The sequence below is a fragment of the Lipomyces arxii genome (genome assembly GCF_038497795.1).
Source record: "Lipomyces arxii strain Phaff 12-163 unplaced genomic scaffold V1512scaffold_6, whole genome shotgun sequence".
Classification (NCBI taxonomy): Eukaryota; Fungi; Ascomycota; class Lipomycetes; order Lipomycetales; family Lipomycetaceae; genus Lipomyces; species Lipomyces arxii.
The window spans coordinates 276,778-294,894 of NW_027117705.1; the positions used below are offsets into that span (position 1 = coordinate 276,778).

The 18,117-nt window shown below is 43.0% G+C and overlaps 8 protein-coding genes across 8 annotated transcripts; 4 read left to right on the forward strand and 4 right to left on the reverse strand.

Moving 5' to 3' along the window:
• Positions 1–2,979: 2,979 nt before the first annotated feature.
• On the forward strand, positions 2,980–3,911 carry V1512DRAFT_270920 (chromatin associated protein KTI12; the record flags this gene model as incomplete). Its single annotated transcript, XM_066917625.1, has 3 exons — positions 2,980–3,130; positions 3,180–3,411; positions 3,458–3,911. The coding sequence occupies 3 exons, from the start codon at positions 2,980–2,982 to the stop codon at positions 3,909–3,911; spliced, it is 837 nt and encodes a 278-aa protein (XP_066771866.1).
• Positions 3,912–4,044: 133 nt separating this feature from the next.
• On the reverse strand, positions 4,045–5,805 carry V1512DRAFT_262048 (uncharacterized protein). Its single transcript, XM_066916181.1, has 8 exons — positions 5,297–5,805; positions 5,198–5,241; positions 5,114–5,135; positions 4,913–5,061; positions 4,794–4,863; positions 4,680–4,746; positions 4,581–4,629; positions 4,045–4,535 (listed from the first exon to the last, which is right to left on the reverse strand). The coding sequence occupies exons 1-8, from the start codon at positions 5,337–5,339 to the stop codon at positions 4,161–4,163; spliced, it is 819 nt and encodes a 272-aa protein (XP_066771867.1). The 5' UTR covers positions 5,340–5,805; the 3' UTR covers positions 4,045–4,160.
• Positions 5,806–5,919: 114 nt separating this feature from the next.
• On the forward strand, positions 5,920–10,173 carry V1512DRAFT_262053 (uncharacterized protein). The gene is made up of 3 exons (XM_066916182.1): positions 5,920–8,949; positions 8,999–9,083; positions 9,131–10,173. Exons 1-3 carry the CDS (start codon positions 6,327–6,329, stop codon positions 10,053–10,055), a joined length of 3,633 nt encoding a protein of 1,210 aa, XP_066771868.1. The 5' UTR covers positions 5,920–6,326; the 3' UTR covers positions 10,056–10,173.
• A 111-nt stretch (positions 10,174–10,284) lies between these two features.
• V1512DRAFT_150186 (uncharacterized protein) lies at positions 10,285–11,612 on the reverse strand. Its single transcript, XM_066913041.1, has 4 exons — positions 11,321–11,612; positions 11,148–11,273; positions 11,065–11,085; positions 10,285–11,015 (listed from the first exon to the last, which is right to left on the reverse strand). Exons 1-4 carry the CDS (start codon positions 11,483–11,485, stop codon positions 10,515–10,517), a joined length of 813 nt encoding a protein of 270 aa, XP_066771869.1. The 5' UTR covers positions 11,486–11,612; the 3' UTR covers positions 10,285–10,514.
• A 93-nt stretch (positions 11,613–11,705) lies between these two features.
• Positions 11,706–13,111, forward strand: V1512DRAFT_247403 (uncharacterized protein; the record flags this gene model as incomplete). The annotated part of the gene is made up of 2 exons (XM_066914486.1): positions 11,706–11,961; positions 12,015–13,111. 2 exons carry the CDS (start codon positions 11,706–11,708, stop codon positions 13,109–13,111), a joined length of 1,353 nt encoding a protein of 450 aa, XP_066771870.1.
• A 210-nt stretch (positions 13,112–13,321) lies between these two features.
• On the forward strand, positions 13,322–15,076 carry V1512DRAFT_262061 (Tubulin/FtsZ, GTPase domain-containing protein). Its single transcript, XM_066916183.1, has 3 exons — positions 13,322–13,493; positions 13,546–14,681; positions 14,731–15,076. The coding sequence occupies exons 1-3, from the start codon at positions 13,457–13,459 to the stop codon at positions 14,908–14,910; spliced, it is 1,353 nt and encodes a 450-aa protein (XP_066771871.1). The 5' UTR covers positions 13,322–13,456; the 3' UTR covers positions 14,911–15,076.
• On the reverse strand, positions 14,984–16,075 carry V1512DRAFT_270924 (DNA glycosylase; the record flags this gene model as incomplete). The annotated part of the gene is made up of 2 exons (XM_066917626.1): positions 14,984–15,829; positions 15,992–16,075. The coding sequence occupies 2 exons, from the start codon at positions 16,073–16,075 to the stop codon at positions 14,984–14,986; spliced, it is 930 nt and encodes a 309-aa protein (XP_066771872.1).
• A 1,176-nt stretch (positions 16,076–17,251) lies between these two features.
• Positions 17,252–17,817, reverse strand: V1512DRAFT_270925 (ubiquitin-related domain-containing protein; the record flags this gene model as incomplete). Its single annotated transcript, XM_066917627.1, has 3 exons — positions 17,252–17,303; positions 17,353–17,707; positions 17,784–17,817. 3 exons carry the CDS (start codon positions 17,815–17,817, stop codon positions 17,252–17,254), a joined length of 441 nt encoding a protein of 146 aa, XP_066771873.1.
• Between the last annotated feature and the right edge of the window lie 300 nt (positions 17,818–18,117).

Genomic DNA, 18,117 nt, shown 5'->3' on the forward strand with positions numbered 1-18,117 from the left:
GCGAGCAACAATATCAGGGTTATTGAGGTCAAGCGCATGTCTTTCAATCTCGATCGCTGTTATCACACTTATCAGCAATAAACAATGTACAATTCAAATTACAGGCTTCGTTAAACTACGAAGAGTAATATACTAGAAAAATTAAATGAGTTTTTGACATCTTCCCAACCGGCCCCACAGCTAATTGTGAGACAGTCATGCAGACAGTTCCATCTCATATCTGTCTACTCTATGATCGACAACGCAAACCTCGTTTATCATATCGAAACTATGGTCAATCCGCAGCACTAACATGATACGTGTGGTCCCGACACAGCGCCATCCTCAGCTCGGATAATTGTTCAGGTAATAACATTCTCTCGGTCTACATCGATCGAGCATATGCTCACTGTAAAAGCACGATCCTGCTATCGCTTTATACACTTGGCGCACTAGATCTCTCTGGGACATCAATCTAAACTTTATTATTGCCAATTTAACGTCCTCAAATTGTGAAGACTAATTTAGCAAGATGTGGAGATATCTTCACGCCATTCTTATGAGAGCCAAATAGTAATGCCGATAGCCTCTGCGAGATTATATTATTATTATACACCCTTTTTCCTCGTAGCTATAGTTTATAACCATAGTGATAAACCCACTTGTCATTTTTCACTTGACTTTATTAATGAATAGATATTTTACACCGTAGAGCGCAGCCCTTGTAACACACTATACAAAGTGAATACGCAGGCACTAAACAACGGCGACGACTACAAATTCAGAACCCACAAAGTAGACCTAGCTCATAACGTCATAACTGTGTGCACATTTGATTAGGCTGGAAGATATCTATGTATGAGGGTTCAAAGTTCCAGGCGGGGAAACCCTGAAACCCTGAACGATGCAGTTGATATACTACTTACTACACGACTACAAAGACGCAAAGCCAACCATTTCCACTCGGTCTTCTTCACCCAGTTTTATTGACCGGCTGGCACGCCACTGGGAAAGGCGTCCTTGAAGTTCACAGAACAAATACCCCGATCATAAAAAGACAGAAAGATATAAATCAAAATGTCAAGGGCCACTCTATTAACATATGTAAGTTCTCTAACCATTTGTCAATATAATCGGGCCATGGTGAGTATTCTTTTGCCAGACAATCGTTTGTAGGTTTTTACTGTATTTTAACTTGCCATCATTTTCAGTGCTTGTCGCTCAAGCTCTTCAATCTCGTCGGCCAGATTGTTGCATTGTTCTTGCTTATGGCGCTTCGTGAGTGATGTTGACCACAGAGACAGACAAACATCTAGAGAATAGAGTAAATATGCAAACATATCTCTTATGCAAGCCGTTATCAGCGTTGTCAGAAATTCAACATAAGCAATATGCCATAGCACGACTTCACTGTCGAGCGAGCAGTACTGTCACTAGAAAAAAATAAACCGTCTGCGTGAAGTTTCCGGATTATATGTCTTATTATGGCATAAAAAAATTTCTGTAGCTCATTTTTGTATTGCATTGCCAAGCGACCATAAGCCGACACAGATCAATTTCGATTTGGGGTATAAATCGTACAGCGATTGACAAGTACAATAAGTCAGAAGTTATAATCATTAATATAATGCAGTACAATTATACAGCGATACTGAATCGTAACTGATGGAAGACAGTACAGAAAGTTGTGAATAGTGCAGGATTAGCGCATTGTGACGCAGTCAATGCCTTGGCAACCGGTTGAATTTGCCAATCGCTGTTAGATCACGGTTTCAGACGCCACATTTTAAGTAAATTACAGGTTTCCATAGTTTACCGCCATTTTTACGATTGATAGTGAAGATAGTGAAGATAGTGAAGATATTGAAGATAGTGAAGATAGTGAAGATAAAAGTAAACACCAGCTTGTGCATATTAAACGAGCAGGTAATTCAATGAAATTCTCACAACAGCCTTGCGACTGAAAGCGATAGACAAATCACTAATTCGTTCAAATCTTTTTCGTGGCGTCAGCTACTGTCATCACTAGTTTGGTCTATGCGGCGCATTGACAGAGCCAACAGAACTGTAGCTCACAAGACCTTAGAAGGTCCAAGCGGCAGTTTAAACCTCATCGGTCTTTATTCGGCTGTTCCATCAATCTATAATGGTGGGTCATTGGTAATACTGTAAATCAACCATTAGTAAATGGCAAATAGTCAGTACGAAAATGTTATTGGATGTCACTAACGTAGCTTGCCACTACGTCAGTATCGCAGCATTAACTTGACAATAAGATATTTACATATCATTCAGGGGTCTGTTAGTTTCTCTCTCTCTCATAAACCTGTGAATGCTTGGCTTTTCCAGACTAAAAACATCAGATCGTTTTTGTTGAAGATAAGATTATAGATTGACACAATACTGAAGTTACGTTTGCGTTAAACAAACGGCAAACTAGCGTCTCAGGTCACTTGATTTTCAATTCACAAAGTCTTTTTATACTGCTATAAGTTACCGATGTATAGATGAGCATTCCGTAGATCCTCGCCACAATGCTGCCACCAGTCCTCATTTAGTTACTGCTGAACGTTTACCATACCAAAAAAACTAAATAGATTCCTCAAGTCTCTAAAATCTAGATTATCCGACTGGTCTGAGTGAAATATCATTCCTCTATAAGCATTGTTCTTGTGTCCAGATTGTCAATCCTTTTGGCTGGTAACTGCAGATAGAACTCTTTCATAAGTAGAAGATATATGGACTTACTGAACTGCATTATGAACGGTTGCTTTGAAATCTCGCAACATTTTTAAGTTGCGAGTAAAAACACAGAAAAACTAGTATAGCTATTATATTAACTTACACTCAAACCCCTATACACTAGTTCACATTTTCATCCGAAGAAATAGCCCTAACCCGATAGCGGAAATTTATTCCTCCTACATGTGAAATATAATCTCAGACACTTCACAAGGCAAGTCAACTCTAATTGTCAAAGAGCGAGGCAATAGGATCACAATGCCAATCATACTGTTAACTGGCTATCCATGTTCGGGAAAGTCTACTCGAGCGTGCGAAATTTCCGCGGCGTTTGCAGCAAGCGCGAAAGATCGTAAAGTGCATGTTATTTCAGATGAAACTCATGATATAAGGTCAAGCGTTTATCGAGGTACCCCACGAGCATCATAGACTTGTAGAATATGATTTAACACCGTTAGATGCCAAACAAGAAAAGATGGCTCGAGCTACAATCATGTCCGACATCAAGCGCAATTTGTCCAGAGATACTATAGTTATTGTCGATGGTTTAAACTACATTAAAGGATACCGGTATCAGATATTTTGCGAGGCAAAGGCTGAGGAGTCTACGTATGCAATTGTGCATGTTGGCACGCCTGTTGAAGTTTGTCGGGAGTGGAACAAAAAAGCAAATGCTTGGGAAGAGGATTTGTAAGTTGCTTGCTAATCTCCAGATCTTAAAATTAACTGCAGCTAGATTCGATCAACTGGTATTTAGATATGAGGAACCTAATGGAATGAATAGATGGGACTCGCCACTGTATACGGTATCATATTCCGATCCTGCCTTGAATGCAGAAAACATTATATTTAAGCAGCTGTTCAACTCAATAATTTTTGGAAAAGTCAAGCCGCCCAATTTCGCAACAATTTTAAAACCAGCTGTGCTTACAGATTACATTTATGAACTTGACAAGCAGACTCAAGAGGTTGTGAAGCTGATTGTTGAACGGCAAGCAGATGGAGGTGCCCAAGAGATTTGGCTGAACGATACGAGCTCAGTGACTCTGTCGGTAGAACCAATGCATACCGCTCAACTACAACGGATCCGGCGCAATTTTGTGGCTCTAAACAAAGTCAGACAGATTGATACATTGAGAATTAAAGGTGCTTTTGCAGAATTTTTAAATCGCAATTTTGGTACAGAGTAGTCACGTCGAAAGCTTACGTTTTATTCTGATGGATTTAAGAAGGGTGCTGGAGAACTTAGTACCGAGCGAAAGCGGGCAGAGCAACTACACTATATTATTTGTGTATGTACATTTTAAAACTCATACCAAATAATTGAAAATGGTTACTTCTAGATAATTTACACATCTAGATAATATACATAAAACATAGCCCATAAGGTTGTTTTTGCTGTCTCGCAAATTTCTGAATCTTTTACATTGCGTTTAGTCTTACATAACAGCACAACACTGTTTGAGACACATTTTGAGCAAATTCATAAAACCGTCGTTTTGTTGCTGCTGTGGCTGTTCAACTTCGAATTTTTGTTGAGGATGTCCGGGATAAGTAGCCATTCCAGGATAGGACCCACCATATTGGAGCTGTCCTTGGTGATCATATTTATTTGGCCTATAAGACGCTTGTGGCTGTTGAGGGGAAGGATAGTAATAGATGTTCTGAGCAAAATTGTGCTTGGGCGCGACGGGGAGTTGGGACATCGGTACTTTACCCCCGGATTGCTTGAAGTTGATGATAATGACACCCGAGTTATCATCATCCACACCGTACTGAAAATGGTTTTCTCGACATAAACGTTCAACAGCAGGCTAAAGTGTCAGCTAGTAACCAATAGGCTGTGGAAATTGTCTTACTTTCAGCTTGGAAATCCCACCAGAAGAATGATTTCCTTTACCGACAATTCTATAGTGACATACTTAGTTTAAAACAGATCACCATGTCGCTGAACCTACACTTCAAGATGGGATTCGTTTCGAGCTTTGCAAGCTGCAATTCGCTGAGTCAAGTACTCTTCTGCTTCTAGATTTTAATGAGAATTAAAAAAGGTTTGGAATACAGATACTCGCCTTTGACATAAAGACCATGTAGATCAATTTCGTCTTCGTCTGAATCAGCATTGTTCGCTCGGAAAACAAACTAAAAGCATTACTTGCATGTCTGATATTCGCCGTTGAATATAACTTACAGCAGCCGCTTGCGCATTATATAGATCCATGGCATCACCGTGCTGTTTTCCTAACTCTGATAACTTCTTTGCCTCTGCTCCATCACCACTTTGGTATGCTACATGTGCCTGATCCAGCAATCGCAATCTTGCATTGTATTCATTTTGAGCTATAAAATTAGGATCGTGAGACTGCTCCCAGTGAAATCAGAAAATAACTACCTAAGTCACGGAGACGTCTGTACTATAGAAATTCAACAAGTTAGTTTGAACACTGAATATATGACTTTGCCCTGAATTACACACTTCCTGATCATCTGCATGGTTGTAATCCCGTCCCGGTTTGAAGGCTTAAAGTATACATTAGTCGAGCTAAAAAGCTACACTTGCTAAATGAGATCTCACGAGAAGACGACAGAGCAGAGTGAACGGCAGTTGAAACGCTCATAGCAATTGACTGGTCACGTTGTTGTTATTGATTCGTCAAAACTTGTTCTTGTTGGCCCAACCAGAGCAGCCTTCAGTGCAATCTTGTAATATAACACTGGATCCGGCAGCTATCAACCACCACCATGATGAGCTCCTGCAGCCGTTGTCTGTGGCTGTGTCAGTGGCTGTGTATTTAAAGCTATGGCGCAGCAGATTTGGTTGAAATTGGCGAAATTACAAGTTTTGAGAGTTCTCGAAGTGGTTCGTTGCAGATGCGGTCATTAAGAGTGTAATTTTGAAGCTGGCAAATGCCCTATAAAAATAAAACATTTATTTCAATTACTATGATCCATTATAAATGCAAGTTGATGTTTTAAATCTCAAGTGGACAACTATGTTTTGTATTGTGGCTTGTTTACGAGCCTTATTTTAGTTTTGATATTTTTGCATAATGAACATATAAATGTTAACAGGCTGTTCCAAATATTATACAGTCAAGTGCTTTTAAGTAGTAAAAATATTTAACTTTCATTTTCTTCGTATCTCCTTAATAGATTAAATAAGATGGGTGGCGGATCTAGACGGATCAGCCGAGTCAAGTGACATCGCTGAGCGGCAGGGCCACTGTTGCTTTTAAGCCGTATTTTACTACAGTTATGGCACATACTCACAGTTTTAAGGCGTTTTGGCGAAACTGACACGCTCTTGATGCGGCCCTTGTGCGCCCGGGCCCGCCAATCTAAACTCAAAACGCACTGGGACCGAACCAACGGACTTGTCGCTTCGATCTCGCGACTTTCTTCTACCCACCTTTAATTGTTCCATACACACTTTTTCCCTTTCTCTTCACGCTTTGTTTTAGAAATATTCAGATTTCGAATATAGCGGCGAGATATTTTTTTGCGTCATTTAAAATTTTTCAGTATGTGGTTTCTTTTTTCTGATTTACGCACATTTCGTATCGTGTTGATTTGTGTTCCTTGCTAATGGAATTCCAGGTTTAGTAATGGCTCAGTCTTCTAGTGACAGATATCACGTACAATCTCCAGCAAACACTTATTTTCGACATCCAACGTATGTTCCTGCACGTAATTATGAGTCTTATGCTCTACGCGATTCGCAGATGAATAAACAAAGTGCACAGTGGCAACATTCCCCGCATCAACAGAGCTCGGAAGTGCCACTTATACAGCAGACGCAAAATTATCGGACTCTGTATGGACAGAGCAGTCTGCGTGTTTGCACCGATGGCGATTACGCAAGAGGACCGGCTTTTCCAGTTGGTCCTGGGCTGGCTGCAAATCATCCGAAAATTCCAATTTTATCCGGTCCTCCTAGCTATCAACAACCATACACACAGAGCTATTCTAGCATGTTAAGTACACAGCCGTCTTCTAACATTGCAAACTCAATTGGACAGACTCAATACGGTTCCGAAAATTTTGTACTGGGAAAGTTTCAAGCAGAGAATCAAGACCGACATATGTTTGATCGACCTAGAGCTTCTTCTTATGGATCGGTATCTTCATCGAACTTAATCAGATCACCGGTACAGTTGCCTGCGATTGCACGTGGTATGCCTTTATCTCCGCGATCGCGTATGCATATGTCGAAACCCTACGATGTGGTGCCCAACGCAAGTGCAAGGCCGGTCACTCCGCCGCCAGTGCGGCCGCAACTACCGCCCTCAAAGTCGTCTTCGTCTTTGGTGACCCGCATGTTGAATCCACCGGAGCCAGTTTCAAGAAATTCGTCTTCATCTACACCAATTTCTGATGCACGCGGTATAGAGCCACAATTTCGAACAATGCCTCTGCGTCAAGACCCTCACCAGCAGTGCCACCAGTCGCCTGTACCTATGTATAATTCCGCTGACGTGCAGGATGCATCGTCACAATTTTTGCGAAATCAGTCTGACTTCAGCAAGCATTTTTCGAGAGAGCGGGTGAAGTATGATGACTATCGAAGATATCCAGTTTTACGAACAGATTACGGTGCGAGCCCCCTAGTGCAATCACGGTCACAATTTCCGTTGCCCTTCAGCAACTCTAGACAACGAGCTTCGCCTGACTACAATCTTGAAAAGTCACAGCAAGCAAATACCATTAACACCTCTTCAACCGGACCAAGATTATTTAAACACGCTTCTCCAATGTCACAAGTTGTGTCACCACCATTGAATGTTTCACAAACTAATGATGAGCGTACTAGACGAACTTCAATCGCGTCGTTGATTCAAACCGATAGTGAATTTACGGCAAATACGACGCCGTTGCCATCTCCAGGTTACGTTGCGACTGGGTCCGCCTTCCCTGGACTAGATGCTGCTGCTTCACAGTCTCCATCGGCCACATACAAGCAGTCAGTGACGCCAAGTTTAGTGAATACCAGCTCTACTGCAAGATCTAAAATGAAGCGAAAGTCTGCAAGAGATGAAAAGGCTCGACAAACAGAGACCAATTTTGATTTAAGCTTTCGGCAAGTGAACACAAGCACGGGAAAAAGCACACAGAGCACAGGTCTTGAAGAGAAAGATGGGGCTAAATTCAAAGGGAGGCGACGCAAGAAATCTACAATTCCTTTGAGAGATGGCTATCGGCCAATTGCACCGTCGCCGATTGTATCGCAAAGTCTGCCAGCACCGTCGATCGGAGCTCTTGGTCGTCCTGTAGAGATTTCACCATCAATTGTGTCGGAGACTGCAGAAACAGGGCTAGTGGACCTAAGAGCAGAGCATGTCACCTCGATTTTGACGCCAGCTGCAACGCCATCGCCTCCAAAATTGTCTTCTTATGTTGCATTTACAACATATCAGTCAGTACCAGAGTCTTCTATGAGATCATCGATTCAGTCTGCAGAATTGCTACCACCGAAAAGAAACTCATTAAAAACCTCTGGCTCAATGTCAGAGGAGTCAGTGGTAGCGCCGAGTTTCGCAGCCATCAATCACGTGCCAAAAGATTTAACGCCGTCTGACGCGACACATACGACAGCTCCGAATATAGCAAATGAATCGCCGGTGTCCCCGAAGACTGCTTTGACACCGCTACGCACAATCAACACAGAAAATGCTGCAGCAAGTACGCCGGCACTGAAGCATGTACAGCTTGATGCAGATATTACGTCAGTGATAGATACAGCGTCAAATACTTCGCTTCAACCTAAATTTGATCCGTTATCTTCCAATACGAGACCATCTTTATCTACCAAAGATGCTGAAACAACGAGTTTGGTTGAAGTTACACAAGCAAATGTGCCACAGTTTCCACAGCTGAACAGGTCATGTGCTGACTCAACCACAGCGGAAGTTTTCGTCAAGCCTGCAAATCTCGTCGCTGAAAAGCGATTAGTTTGTCAGTCAGTTGTGGAAAATGCCAGAGCGGCCGCTCCTACTGATCAGAGAAGCTCCGATGCGATTACTGAAAGTGACGAAAAAGTTGCTGTAGAGGGGTCTAAAATCCCTTTGACGGTTGAAGATGCAAACGATGTGCAGCCCTCTGTGAAGAGAGTTGTTATGGGTCCCAAAAGCACTTCTACTCCTATCGCCGTTCATTCGGTGCACAAGGATGCAGATGGCGGTGAGGCTAACATTGAGTCTGATACTGACGGCCAAGACCTTTACAGTAATGGTAAGATGTTGATTGGTATTCCGTAGTGCATTATACTGATTGCGTGCAGACGTCCCATCAAATCTGAAAAGGAAGGAGAGCATTGCGGATGGCGATGACAACTTTGACACCGCGTTGCTTAAGCGCCGGAGAACGTGAGTCATGTATTGAAGAAATACTTGTCCATATTAACAAGTGTCAGATCGTTGAGCAAGACAGTTAAGTCTTTACCAGTGGAAACGAGAGCGAAAGCTAGCCCGGTTTCAAATGGAGGTGTAAACGATGATGAGTCAAGGATGTACACATCCAAGTCCAAGTTTAAACACAATTTTTCTGCCGAGGCTGCGTTTGCAGAACTTTTGAGTGCTGCTGTAAACCTACGCAAAGCGATTAATTTGTCAGCACCCGCTTCTGTCGAAGATCGTGAAATCAGTGATACTAAAAGAAAACTTGAGTTCACTGAGATTGCGCTGCATAGCGGTCGCGCCTACGTGGCAGACTTAAAGCTGTCGAAAGACAAACGAGAGCTCAGTCGGCAGCCGTGGTTGCGCAGTGTGATCAAAGGTCGAGCAGAGTTGTCTTCTAAGCACGACAACCACGTTTTGCGCTTACGTCAATGGCTGAAGTGGTGGTGGACTGATATCGCCGCGCGGCATTCGGAAAACCAACTACACGGGTCATGGGGTAAACGTACGCAGATATCAAAGGCTTGGCAAGCTGAGTACGATGTTTCAGCAAGTATTGTTCATGCCCGATTGCGTCAATGTGAGAGAGTGTACGAATTACAGGATCGATGCGGTTGGCCGGCGCTTGTACTGGCAACTATGGCCACACCGGCACTTGGCCCGACACAGCGAATTCGAAAGTCGCATCTTGAACGCGGCTGTGATGCAACTCAAATTTCTCAGCGAGACTGGTCTGATTTTGTCGCATTGGCGGAAAGCAGGATTGATGAGATTAGGGCCGTCGTTGTAGCTCAGAGCGGATACGACGGCATCAGGCGAATTTTGGAAAAGGCAGCTATTACGAGGCCCTTTGCGTTGCAAAACCTGCCACTATTTCCGCCTTATAACTATGCGGAAGACGCAGACACGATCGTTGTGATGCCTAAATGGGATTACAATTAATGGGAAGTAGGTTTTATTTTTTTTTTTTGCATGGCTTGGAAAGAAGTTTGGGTGTGGAGAGATCATTTGCGGTTATAGTCTAGTTATTAACTTTGACATAACTTGTTTACCTTTTTAATTTCAATCCATTCGCGCAAGCAGGCGTGTGTAGAATAGGCTTCAAAGACTTTAAGATCAGCAGCATAACAGTGAGTAAAGGTCTCAGCCGCATGTGGCTGGTCACAATATGTGATCGACTATGCCGTGTTCGTTAATTAAGAACTAAAAGCATTATACAAAAATTGGCATATGCCAACTAAAATGTAGGTTTGATCTCCAATCCAAAGGTCCAGATGAACTTAGAAGTACGCAGCTAGCTGATATTGCACATCGAGCAATGCAAGCGGCCTATTTTATTAATATTCATGTCACATTATCTGGGCAAAGCTCATTTATTTACATACATCCGATTGATGCAAATTACCATTTAGGTAAAAGTTTAACGATGATGACGCCAGTCAAGACAGCCACGAACATAACGAGTATGCTCCCAATGTAGAACCGCCAGCCAATGGCGCTGATGTTACGGTACTGATCCAAGCGACCGCCTGTAGTCCGCATATTAGTCACGTTCCTGTCCAGCGCGTCGACCGCATTCTGAACAACGTCTTTGTCTGCGTCCAATTTGGCGCCTAAAGACTGTGCATTTTGTTTTAGCCGTTGAGTTTGTGCTAGTAGCGATGCAGCAATGTCGGACTGTTGTTGCCGATGATACTCGATTCTAGACTCGAGAGTTGTAGAAACACCTTCCGGTACGGCGGCTGATATTTCGATCATGATTGGGGCTAACGTAGGAGGTGTAGGGGTCGAAAGCAAGTCGAAATCGCCTTCATTTTGAACGATCTTTCGAGAAAAATCTGAAGTTTCACGTTTCCGCGCTACTAGTGTAAATTTCAAGGTACCTGACCGTTCTTTTAAAGTCTGCTTTGGATTAGCATCGACGACGGCATATTAATGGCTGGTAAGATACCTTATCAAGCATTTCTAGCTTCTATTCTAATGTTATTTTACTTGCTCAATGGCCAACTTCGAGTCAATTAAACTTAGACTTACATCATGCACGGTTCGTATCCGTTTCCTTTCATTTTGAATAGCGATTCGTCGTGACCCGTTGATATCTGTACCCACAGCAGATGCCTGGCCGAGCTGAGTCAACAGCTTCCGCGCATATTCCAGATTCTTTAGTATTAATTTAAATTCATGTTCATTCTTGACAAATTGCTCACGGAAAACAGCTTGTTTCGATAAATGGTCTGTCTAAATATGTTCTCCGCATCTTTAACCACAAAATCTTGATCTCGCTCTTGCTCCTTCGCAAAGTTCTCAAATTCTAATTTCTCGACGTCTTCTGTCAAGCGGTCTACCAAAGCAGACAAATCTTTTAATGGCATTCTTCTCAATTCCACTAAAAGCTCCTCAGTTGTCTCAGAACAATGGACTGGCTTGTTTGTACTTCCAGAGCTGGAGCAGATATTGAACCTAACCCACAGACTAAAAGGGGTCTGGTACTAGCTTGTCTGCTAGGCTGTTTTCATTTGTCCACCAACGAAAGCAGCTCAAGGCAAAAAGTTCGGCGGATGGTCGCAACTGAATGGTCGACTCTTGTTTACAATGTCGAAGCCAGTTGAACGATATGCTACGTCGACACCCAGCGGTCGGCCGTTGCGATCCGGGGGTGCGATCATTACTGTCCACTGGTCGGACGGTGACAAGTCGATGCATCCAGCAAACAGACTGCTCAATAGTCTGCCAAAACCGGACGGCTCGCTGAATTATTATGTAAAGATTCTACCGGATGATTCTCGGTATAGAAACTACTTGTCTAAACTTTCAGCCATGTTTGCGGAAGCCATGAAAATTCCACAAGGTAAATTTATGTTGGTCATTTGCGTTGATAGATGTTGATGATCTGTTTTATAGGAAATGGTGCAGTCATGTTAAAATTCTTACCAGAAGGTTACGCATTATATGATCAGGTTTCGAGTAAACCTGGTGGTGCAAACAAGGAAACAAGAATGTACATGTTTGGCCATCCATCGGGGCGCAAGTACCGCACGACATATGAATTTCTGCCGCACTTACTATGGCTGGCTACAGATGGAACTCACGATCGGTCACGGTGTGAATGCGAATTGTGCACAATTAGAAGTATGGGTCTTTTGCTGTCACACACCAGAAACAAGTCGACAAAGAAACTGACACCGGAGAGGATACGAGCGATGGCTAGAATGGCACTGGCGAAGGCGGAAAAAGAAGAGGACCGTAAAATTGGCGCACCATGGTACAGGCTAGGAGAGATCGTGCAGTATTTGTACCGACGACCTGGTGAACCTACGGTCTATGAACCTGCACTTGTTGTGTCCAGGCCAGAGCTTCATGACAACGAAGCTTCTGTCGATAAAGAACTACAGGAACAGAGAGAAACAGAAGGTTACTCATTATATGCATTGCACAAAAATAGAATTATTCGCGACGTCAAAGAAAAGGATATACTGCCATGGCTTGCTCGAACGCGAGTATCAAAGAAACCAGGAGGACGACTAGGAAAAATGTTGCAGTCGTGGTCCGTGTTTGATAGGTGCGGTCAGATCGAAGACGCTGTCGAGTATAATGGTCTATTTCTAGGCGCTGAAAAAATTTGGAAGGACGAGGCTGTACGATTAGTACCGGTAGAAGATGACGGTGATAATGCCAATGACAGCAAAGAGAAAGATATAAAGGAGGAGATTTTGGTTATTGAAAAAATACTGTTATACGGCGGCGACCGTTTGACAATTAGCGGTTCGCTATTTGAACCAGGCAATCCAGAGTTCCAACGTGTCATTGTCCCAAACCGTGTGAGTGCGCAGCGCAACTGGAAGCTCAGTCACAGATGGGATGAGGAAACTACGGTCGAGGTCGATGCTTTGGCAGGTAGGTGGTACTCTGACACAGTCTGCCGTTGGAGATCATTGCGCGAAGCAGATGTACAGACACGAGTTGCCTCTAGACATGCTGTGTTTAGCACGCCGCTTTAAGTAAATGGCTTAGTAATTGATGAATAAGTAGTACGGTGTACAAAAGGGCGTTTTTGTTATTCTTTTCTGTTTTATTATTTGTACTATTAATTAGACTGCTATTATTTTCTGTTGATCAAATGGCTCTATTACTGAAGAGGAATTCAGGGTATTGTACATGCGCGTCTGTAAGCATAAGGGTTTGGTTTAGTTGTTTACAGTTAGTTCACAGCGCGTCTCGTCACGGGTCAAACTTCACATTCACGCCATTTTAACAGATTACAGTTTATAAAGGACTGTTTTGGAATGCCTAGGTATGTTTGATTAGTTAAATTGTTGTTGATCTCTACAAACGAACTGTAACTAATGTATTCGCGCAGAGAGATCATCACACTACAAGCAGGTGCATTTTTTGAACAACTTTTGTCAGAACCCAAAGTATTAACGCAACACAGGTCAATGCGGCAATCAGATTGGCAGCAAGTTTTGGGAGCAGTTGTGTTTAGAGCACGGTTTAAGCCCAGACGGCAATCTTCGCACAGATCTACCGAATGCAGGTACAACTACTGACCGCAAAGACGTGTTTTTCTATCAATCTGACGATACTCGGTACATCCCGCGTGCCCTATTGATTGACCTTGAGCCACGTGTGATTCAAGGTATTAGAAACGGGCCGTTTGCAAAAATGTACAACCCAGAGAATATATACACCGGGACCGATGGTAGTGGGGCCGGCAACATCTGGGCGTCAGGATACCATGCTGGTGAGACTTTGGCGGATGAATTGATGGATATGCTGGACAGAGAAGCAGACGGCAGTGATTCACTAGAAGGATTTATGCTGATGCATTCTATTGCTGGTGGCACTGGAAGTGGTTTAGGATCATTTTTATTGGAGCGACTGAGCGATCGATTTCCAAAAAAAATTGTGCAAACATATTCAGTTTTTCCGGCATCTCAGCAAGTCTCCGAAGTCGTCGTGCAGCCATACAACAGCATTTTGTCTTTGCGGCGACTGACTGAGTTTGCAGACGCGGTCACTGTGCTCGACAATGCCGCACTTTCGCGGTTAGCGGCAGACAGTTTACGCGTTCAGAATCCAACATTTGATCAAACAAACCAGCTTGTCGCGACTGTCATGGCTGCAAGTACTCAGACGTTGAGATATCCAGGGTACATGCACAACGATCTGGTGTCGCTGATTAGTAGTTTGGTGCCGACGCCTAGATGCCATTATCTGATGACGGCGTATACTCCTTTTACAGCGGACTCCGTTGATGAGGCAAAGAGTGTTCGAAAAACTACAGTGCTCGACGTGATGCGACGGCTGCTTCAGCCTAAGAATCGCATGGTGTCAACGCAACAGTCGGCTGATTCGTGCTTCATTTCAATTCTTAATATTATTCAAGGAGAGGCGGATCCAACCGATGTGCATAAGAGCTTGCTGCGGATACGAGAGCGGGGTTTGGCATCCTTTATTCCATGGGGTCCGGCCAGTATACAAGTCGCGTTGACAAAGAAATCTCCATACCTGAAAAGCTCCAACAGGGTCAGCGGTCTGATGCTAGCAAACAATACTAGCATTGCTTCTGTAAGTTAATCGGTGATGGTGTTGGAGAAAGCATAGTTGACAAGTATAGATGTTTAAACGGTTGATGGATCAGTACGATCGGTTACGCAAACGAAACGCGTTTTTGGAACCGTATCGCCGGCAGCCAATGTTTGTAGACAGTTTAGACGAGTTTGATGATGCGCGCGAAGTGGTCGCGGACTTGATAAACGAGTATAAGCTAGCAGAAACGCCAGATTATTTGAATTAAATTGTGTCTTGCTGACTTTATTGTTAATACAGAAATGGGTTATGGTTTAGTTCATCGTTAATGTGTATAATATTTACTTTTGTGATCGTAACCTTCGTGAGCCGACAGTGTCTTCAATGTCAGGAACCAAATTGTCGGTATATGCAAAATTTTGTAACACTCGGCTGATTTCCGCCTTGAATTTTCTTTTTCTTACTTTTGGCGGTATGTCAGTGGTAGTACTTTCGACTGTGAGAGCTTTTTCATTTTTCATGTGATTGCTTTCGAGCTTTACCTTGTTGAAGCTAGACTTAATTTCAGCCTTGCACAGTCCTGTCCCAGCAATGACACAATCTCCACACATTTTCGATCTAGCACCACATACGGTTTGACCAAATCCTACAAGTAGCGGGTTCGCGTCTTTCCAATGTTCTTTTGGCACAATTTTCTCCAGCTGAGCACGAGCGATTTCTGGTGTCACGGTCGTCGCGCCCTTGCTGGGCGGGAATACAAGCCTAAACTGTTGCGACAAACGGAGCACGTGTGTGTCTACCGCCAGTCCGTACTCAATCTCATTAGTAGACCCATCTTGCGTGTCGTCTGGATATAACTTGGCATTCTGGAGGTACAAAATTCCCATTTTTGGTCCGATGCCCGGAAACCTTTTGACCAGGACGTCAAGGTCAGTTGGGATCTTGCCTTTAAACTCATTACCTAGCAGTAAAGCAGATATTTTCTTCATGTAGATTGTTTTTTTTGCGTGAAATCCGACTGTCTTAATGATTCGATCCAGGTCAATGTCGTCTAATGCCAGAATCCGTTCTGGTGTAATTTCGAGTGGCTGAAAATGTGCACGAAGGGCTTGCATTGATCCAAAAGTGTATTGATCTTTTGTTTGTGATGATAATAATAGTGAAAGTAAAATTTGCAGATTCTGTGACTATTGAAAAGTGTTAGTTTAATCTTCCACTATGCTTCACACAAACGCGACGAAATTTGCCCACACTACCATCCATTATCGAAGTAAAATTTCAAAACAGATTAATTTCAAAGTAATATAACACCAGTACAGCAAAATCTGTTTTCAAAAAAAAGTACATACCGCGACAGAATTCGTCTTGACGATATCAGGGGGTAGGACATGACAGCCCATTGAATCTACTGGTGCAGGTATACGTTTCCGCATTTCAATGACAAGCTCGCGTATTCGTAGCCATCGGTCACGAAGCACGAGTGCACGTCGTGACATTTGTTGCGACTCAACCTGTGTGGAGCCGCCAAGTGCATAGATGCATTCTCCAGCGCATTCAGTATCAGCAGGAGGCTGTGATCTATCCGTCAACTCTGGCTCAAGCTTCAAAGTCATAATCAAACTATCTGCTATAATTGCGGATAATTCATGAGCTGAAGTCTGTAGTATGCCACTTCTATGCCGTGAATGAGGGGGATATGCAGTTTCACCTTGCGATTTAGATTTCGCTGAGGTTGGGAAGAGCTGACAACTGAGATGCCAAGAAACAATTTATTGAAGTCTAATTTTCTCCATCACGTGAAGTACTAAACCCTCATCTTGGTAACATACTGGAATTCAAAACTTTAAACAAGTAGATGCGCCTGAGATTGCGTCATTGGGTGTGTCGGAGACTGAAACCGCGGCTTACACAAAACCACTCCCGATATGTCCTGGGGAAATCAAAGCGACTTAAAAGAACCAAACCGCAAGTGTCCACTGTGATTATAGCTGCTTAGATAGAAATAGTAAAGTTGAAAGCAAATGCAATAAAAGAGAAGGTCAAAACATTCTGTCTTAACCAGAAGTTTGTCGGTAGAAACTTGTAGCTCATGAGCTCACGTGGACGAAAAGGAGGCATAATAACATTATTACGTAGGAAGAACTAATTATAACATGATATTAAACTGGTAAGATACAATACTGATGCTCTACCAAAAAAAAAACCCAAATAAGCAGTTCCACATGAAATTAGAGCACGAATATATATATAGATATATAGTGGAAAGAGATAACGCGACGAGACGAATAAGCAACGGCGATAGGATTCAAACACCAACCAAGCGCAAGAGAAAAACCGAGCAAAAAAAAAGGAAGACACTAATTACTGAAGTGTACCATATAAGCTATAAAGATGACCGAACCTTGGAAATTAAAAACCGTTGCCCATGTGCCCCGCCAGAAAGCGTACAAACACAAATCACCGGGGACACCAGCACCGCTAGACTATAATATAAATAAAAGCAATGATGATTTAAGAAATGCAAGACTGATGGAGGATTCAATGTAGACCATGGGTGATAAATTGTGGTGGTGACTATACTGCCACGCATTACGCCAAATCCAACTTTATTAGACCTTGCTGGCCACCGTCTGTTCCTGCTGGAGCTTCAAAGCATTACGCCTAATTATTAGTATACATAAAAATGAAAAATAAATAAAATGTAACATACTCGTGAAGCTGCTGCTTGCAATCTTGCAATCCAGTGCATTTGTGGTCCTCAAGTAAACGATGCTTCGCACAGAAATGACCCTCACAGAATGAACAGTCACCAACTATTCTAAGAGGGGCAGAAGTGCAAGACTTTAAAGAGCATCTTTTCTTTGACGAGCCACCGTTACGCAATCGTAAAACGAGGTTGATGGTTGCGCCCTCTTCGATGTCACAGTCTCTGATTACTGCCGAATCCTTCAAGACGACACCCGAGTGCACGAGACGTTGCATCGATACCGGAATATGAGATAGTTCTTCCAGTGACAGCTTAACACTGCTTATACTATCAGATTCATCTGCAGTGAGAGAGAAGACTATACTAATGTTAGAATGTGATGGATTGTAATTGTGACGGTGGCGAGATGCCGATGCCGGTGGGAGATAACGTACGTTTTCCGTCGACAGTCTTAACGTTGAAAAGCATTGTGAATATGTGTGCTGTATGTAAAAATAATATTAAGTTCTAATGATGATTGATAGGAGAGAGAGCGAGATGGTTATATATAGTGGTTGGAGAGTAAGAGTAATAGACGGGAAGAAACGAGATTGGCAGTCGATGAGTGTTTAAGTGGCTCGGGATGGCGGAGTCAATATCACTCGCTCTCAAGTCGCGCCAGTTGTTCACGACGGCACCGCCACGTCTTATTGTGTATGTGGCCAACGGATTAGAGATGTGGCAAATGTGGCGGTAATTTTCAGATAAGGAAGTATTCTAGACGATTCC

Coding starts and splice junctions, on each gene's coding strand:
- V1512DRAFT_262048 (XM_066916181.1), bottom strand. CDS start 5,339: ATGAGCGTTTCAACTGCCGTTCACTCTGCTCTGTCGTCTTCTC. Junction 4,864..4,912: donor ATAATGCGCAAGCGGCTGCT/GTAAGTTATATT, acceptor TAATGCTTTTAG/TTTGTTTTCCGAGCGAACAA. Junction 4,536..4,580: donor GTGGGATTTCCAAGCTGAAA/GTAAGACAATTT, acceptor CTGACACTTTAG/CCTGCTGTTGAACGTTTATG.
- V1512DRAFT_262053 (XM_066916182.1), top strand. CDS start 6,327: ATGGCTCAGTCTTCTAGTGACAGATATCACGTACAATCTCCAGCAAAC. Junction 8,950..8,998: donor CCAAGACCTTTACAGTAATG/GTAAGATGTTGA, acceptor GATTGCGTGCAG/ACGTCCCATCAAATCTGAAA. Junction 9,084..9,130: donor TTGCTTAAGCGCCGGAGAAC/GTGAGTCATGTA, acceptor AACAAGTGTCAG/ATCGTTGAGCAAGACAGTTA.
- V1512DRAFT_150186 (XM_066913041.1), bottom strand. CDS start 11,485: ATGCCATTAAAAGATTTGTCTGCTTTGGTAGACCGCTTGACAGAAGAC. Junction 11,274..11,320: donor ATCGAAACAAGCTGTTTTCC/GTGAGCAATTTG, acceptor TTAATACTAAAG/AATCTGGAATATGCGCGGAA. Junction 11,086..11,147: donor GGATACGAACCGTGCATGAT/GTAAGTCTAAGT, acceptor ACATTAGAATAG/AAGCTAGAAATGCTTGATAA.
- V1512DRAFT_262061 (XM_066916183.1), top strand. CDS start 13,457: ATGTATTCGCGCAGAGAGATCATCACACTACAAGCAG. Junction 13,494..13,545: donor GATCATCACACTACAAGCAG/GTGCATTTTTTG, acceptor AACGCAACACAG/GTCAATGCGGCAATCAGATT. Junction 14,682..14,730: donor ACAATACTAGCATTGCTTCT/GTAAGTTAATCG, acceptor TGACAAGTATAG/ATGTTTAAACGGTTGATGGA.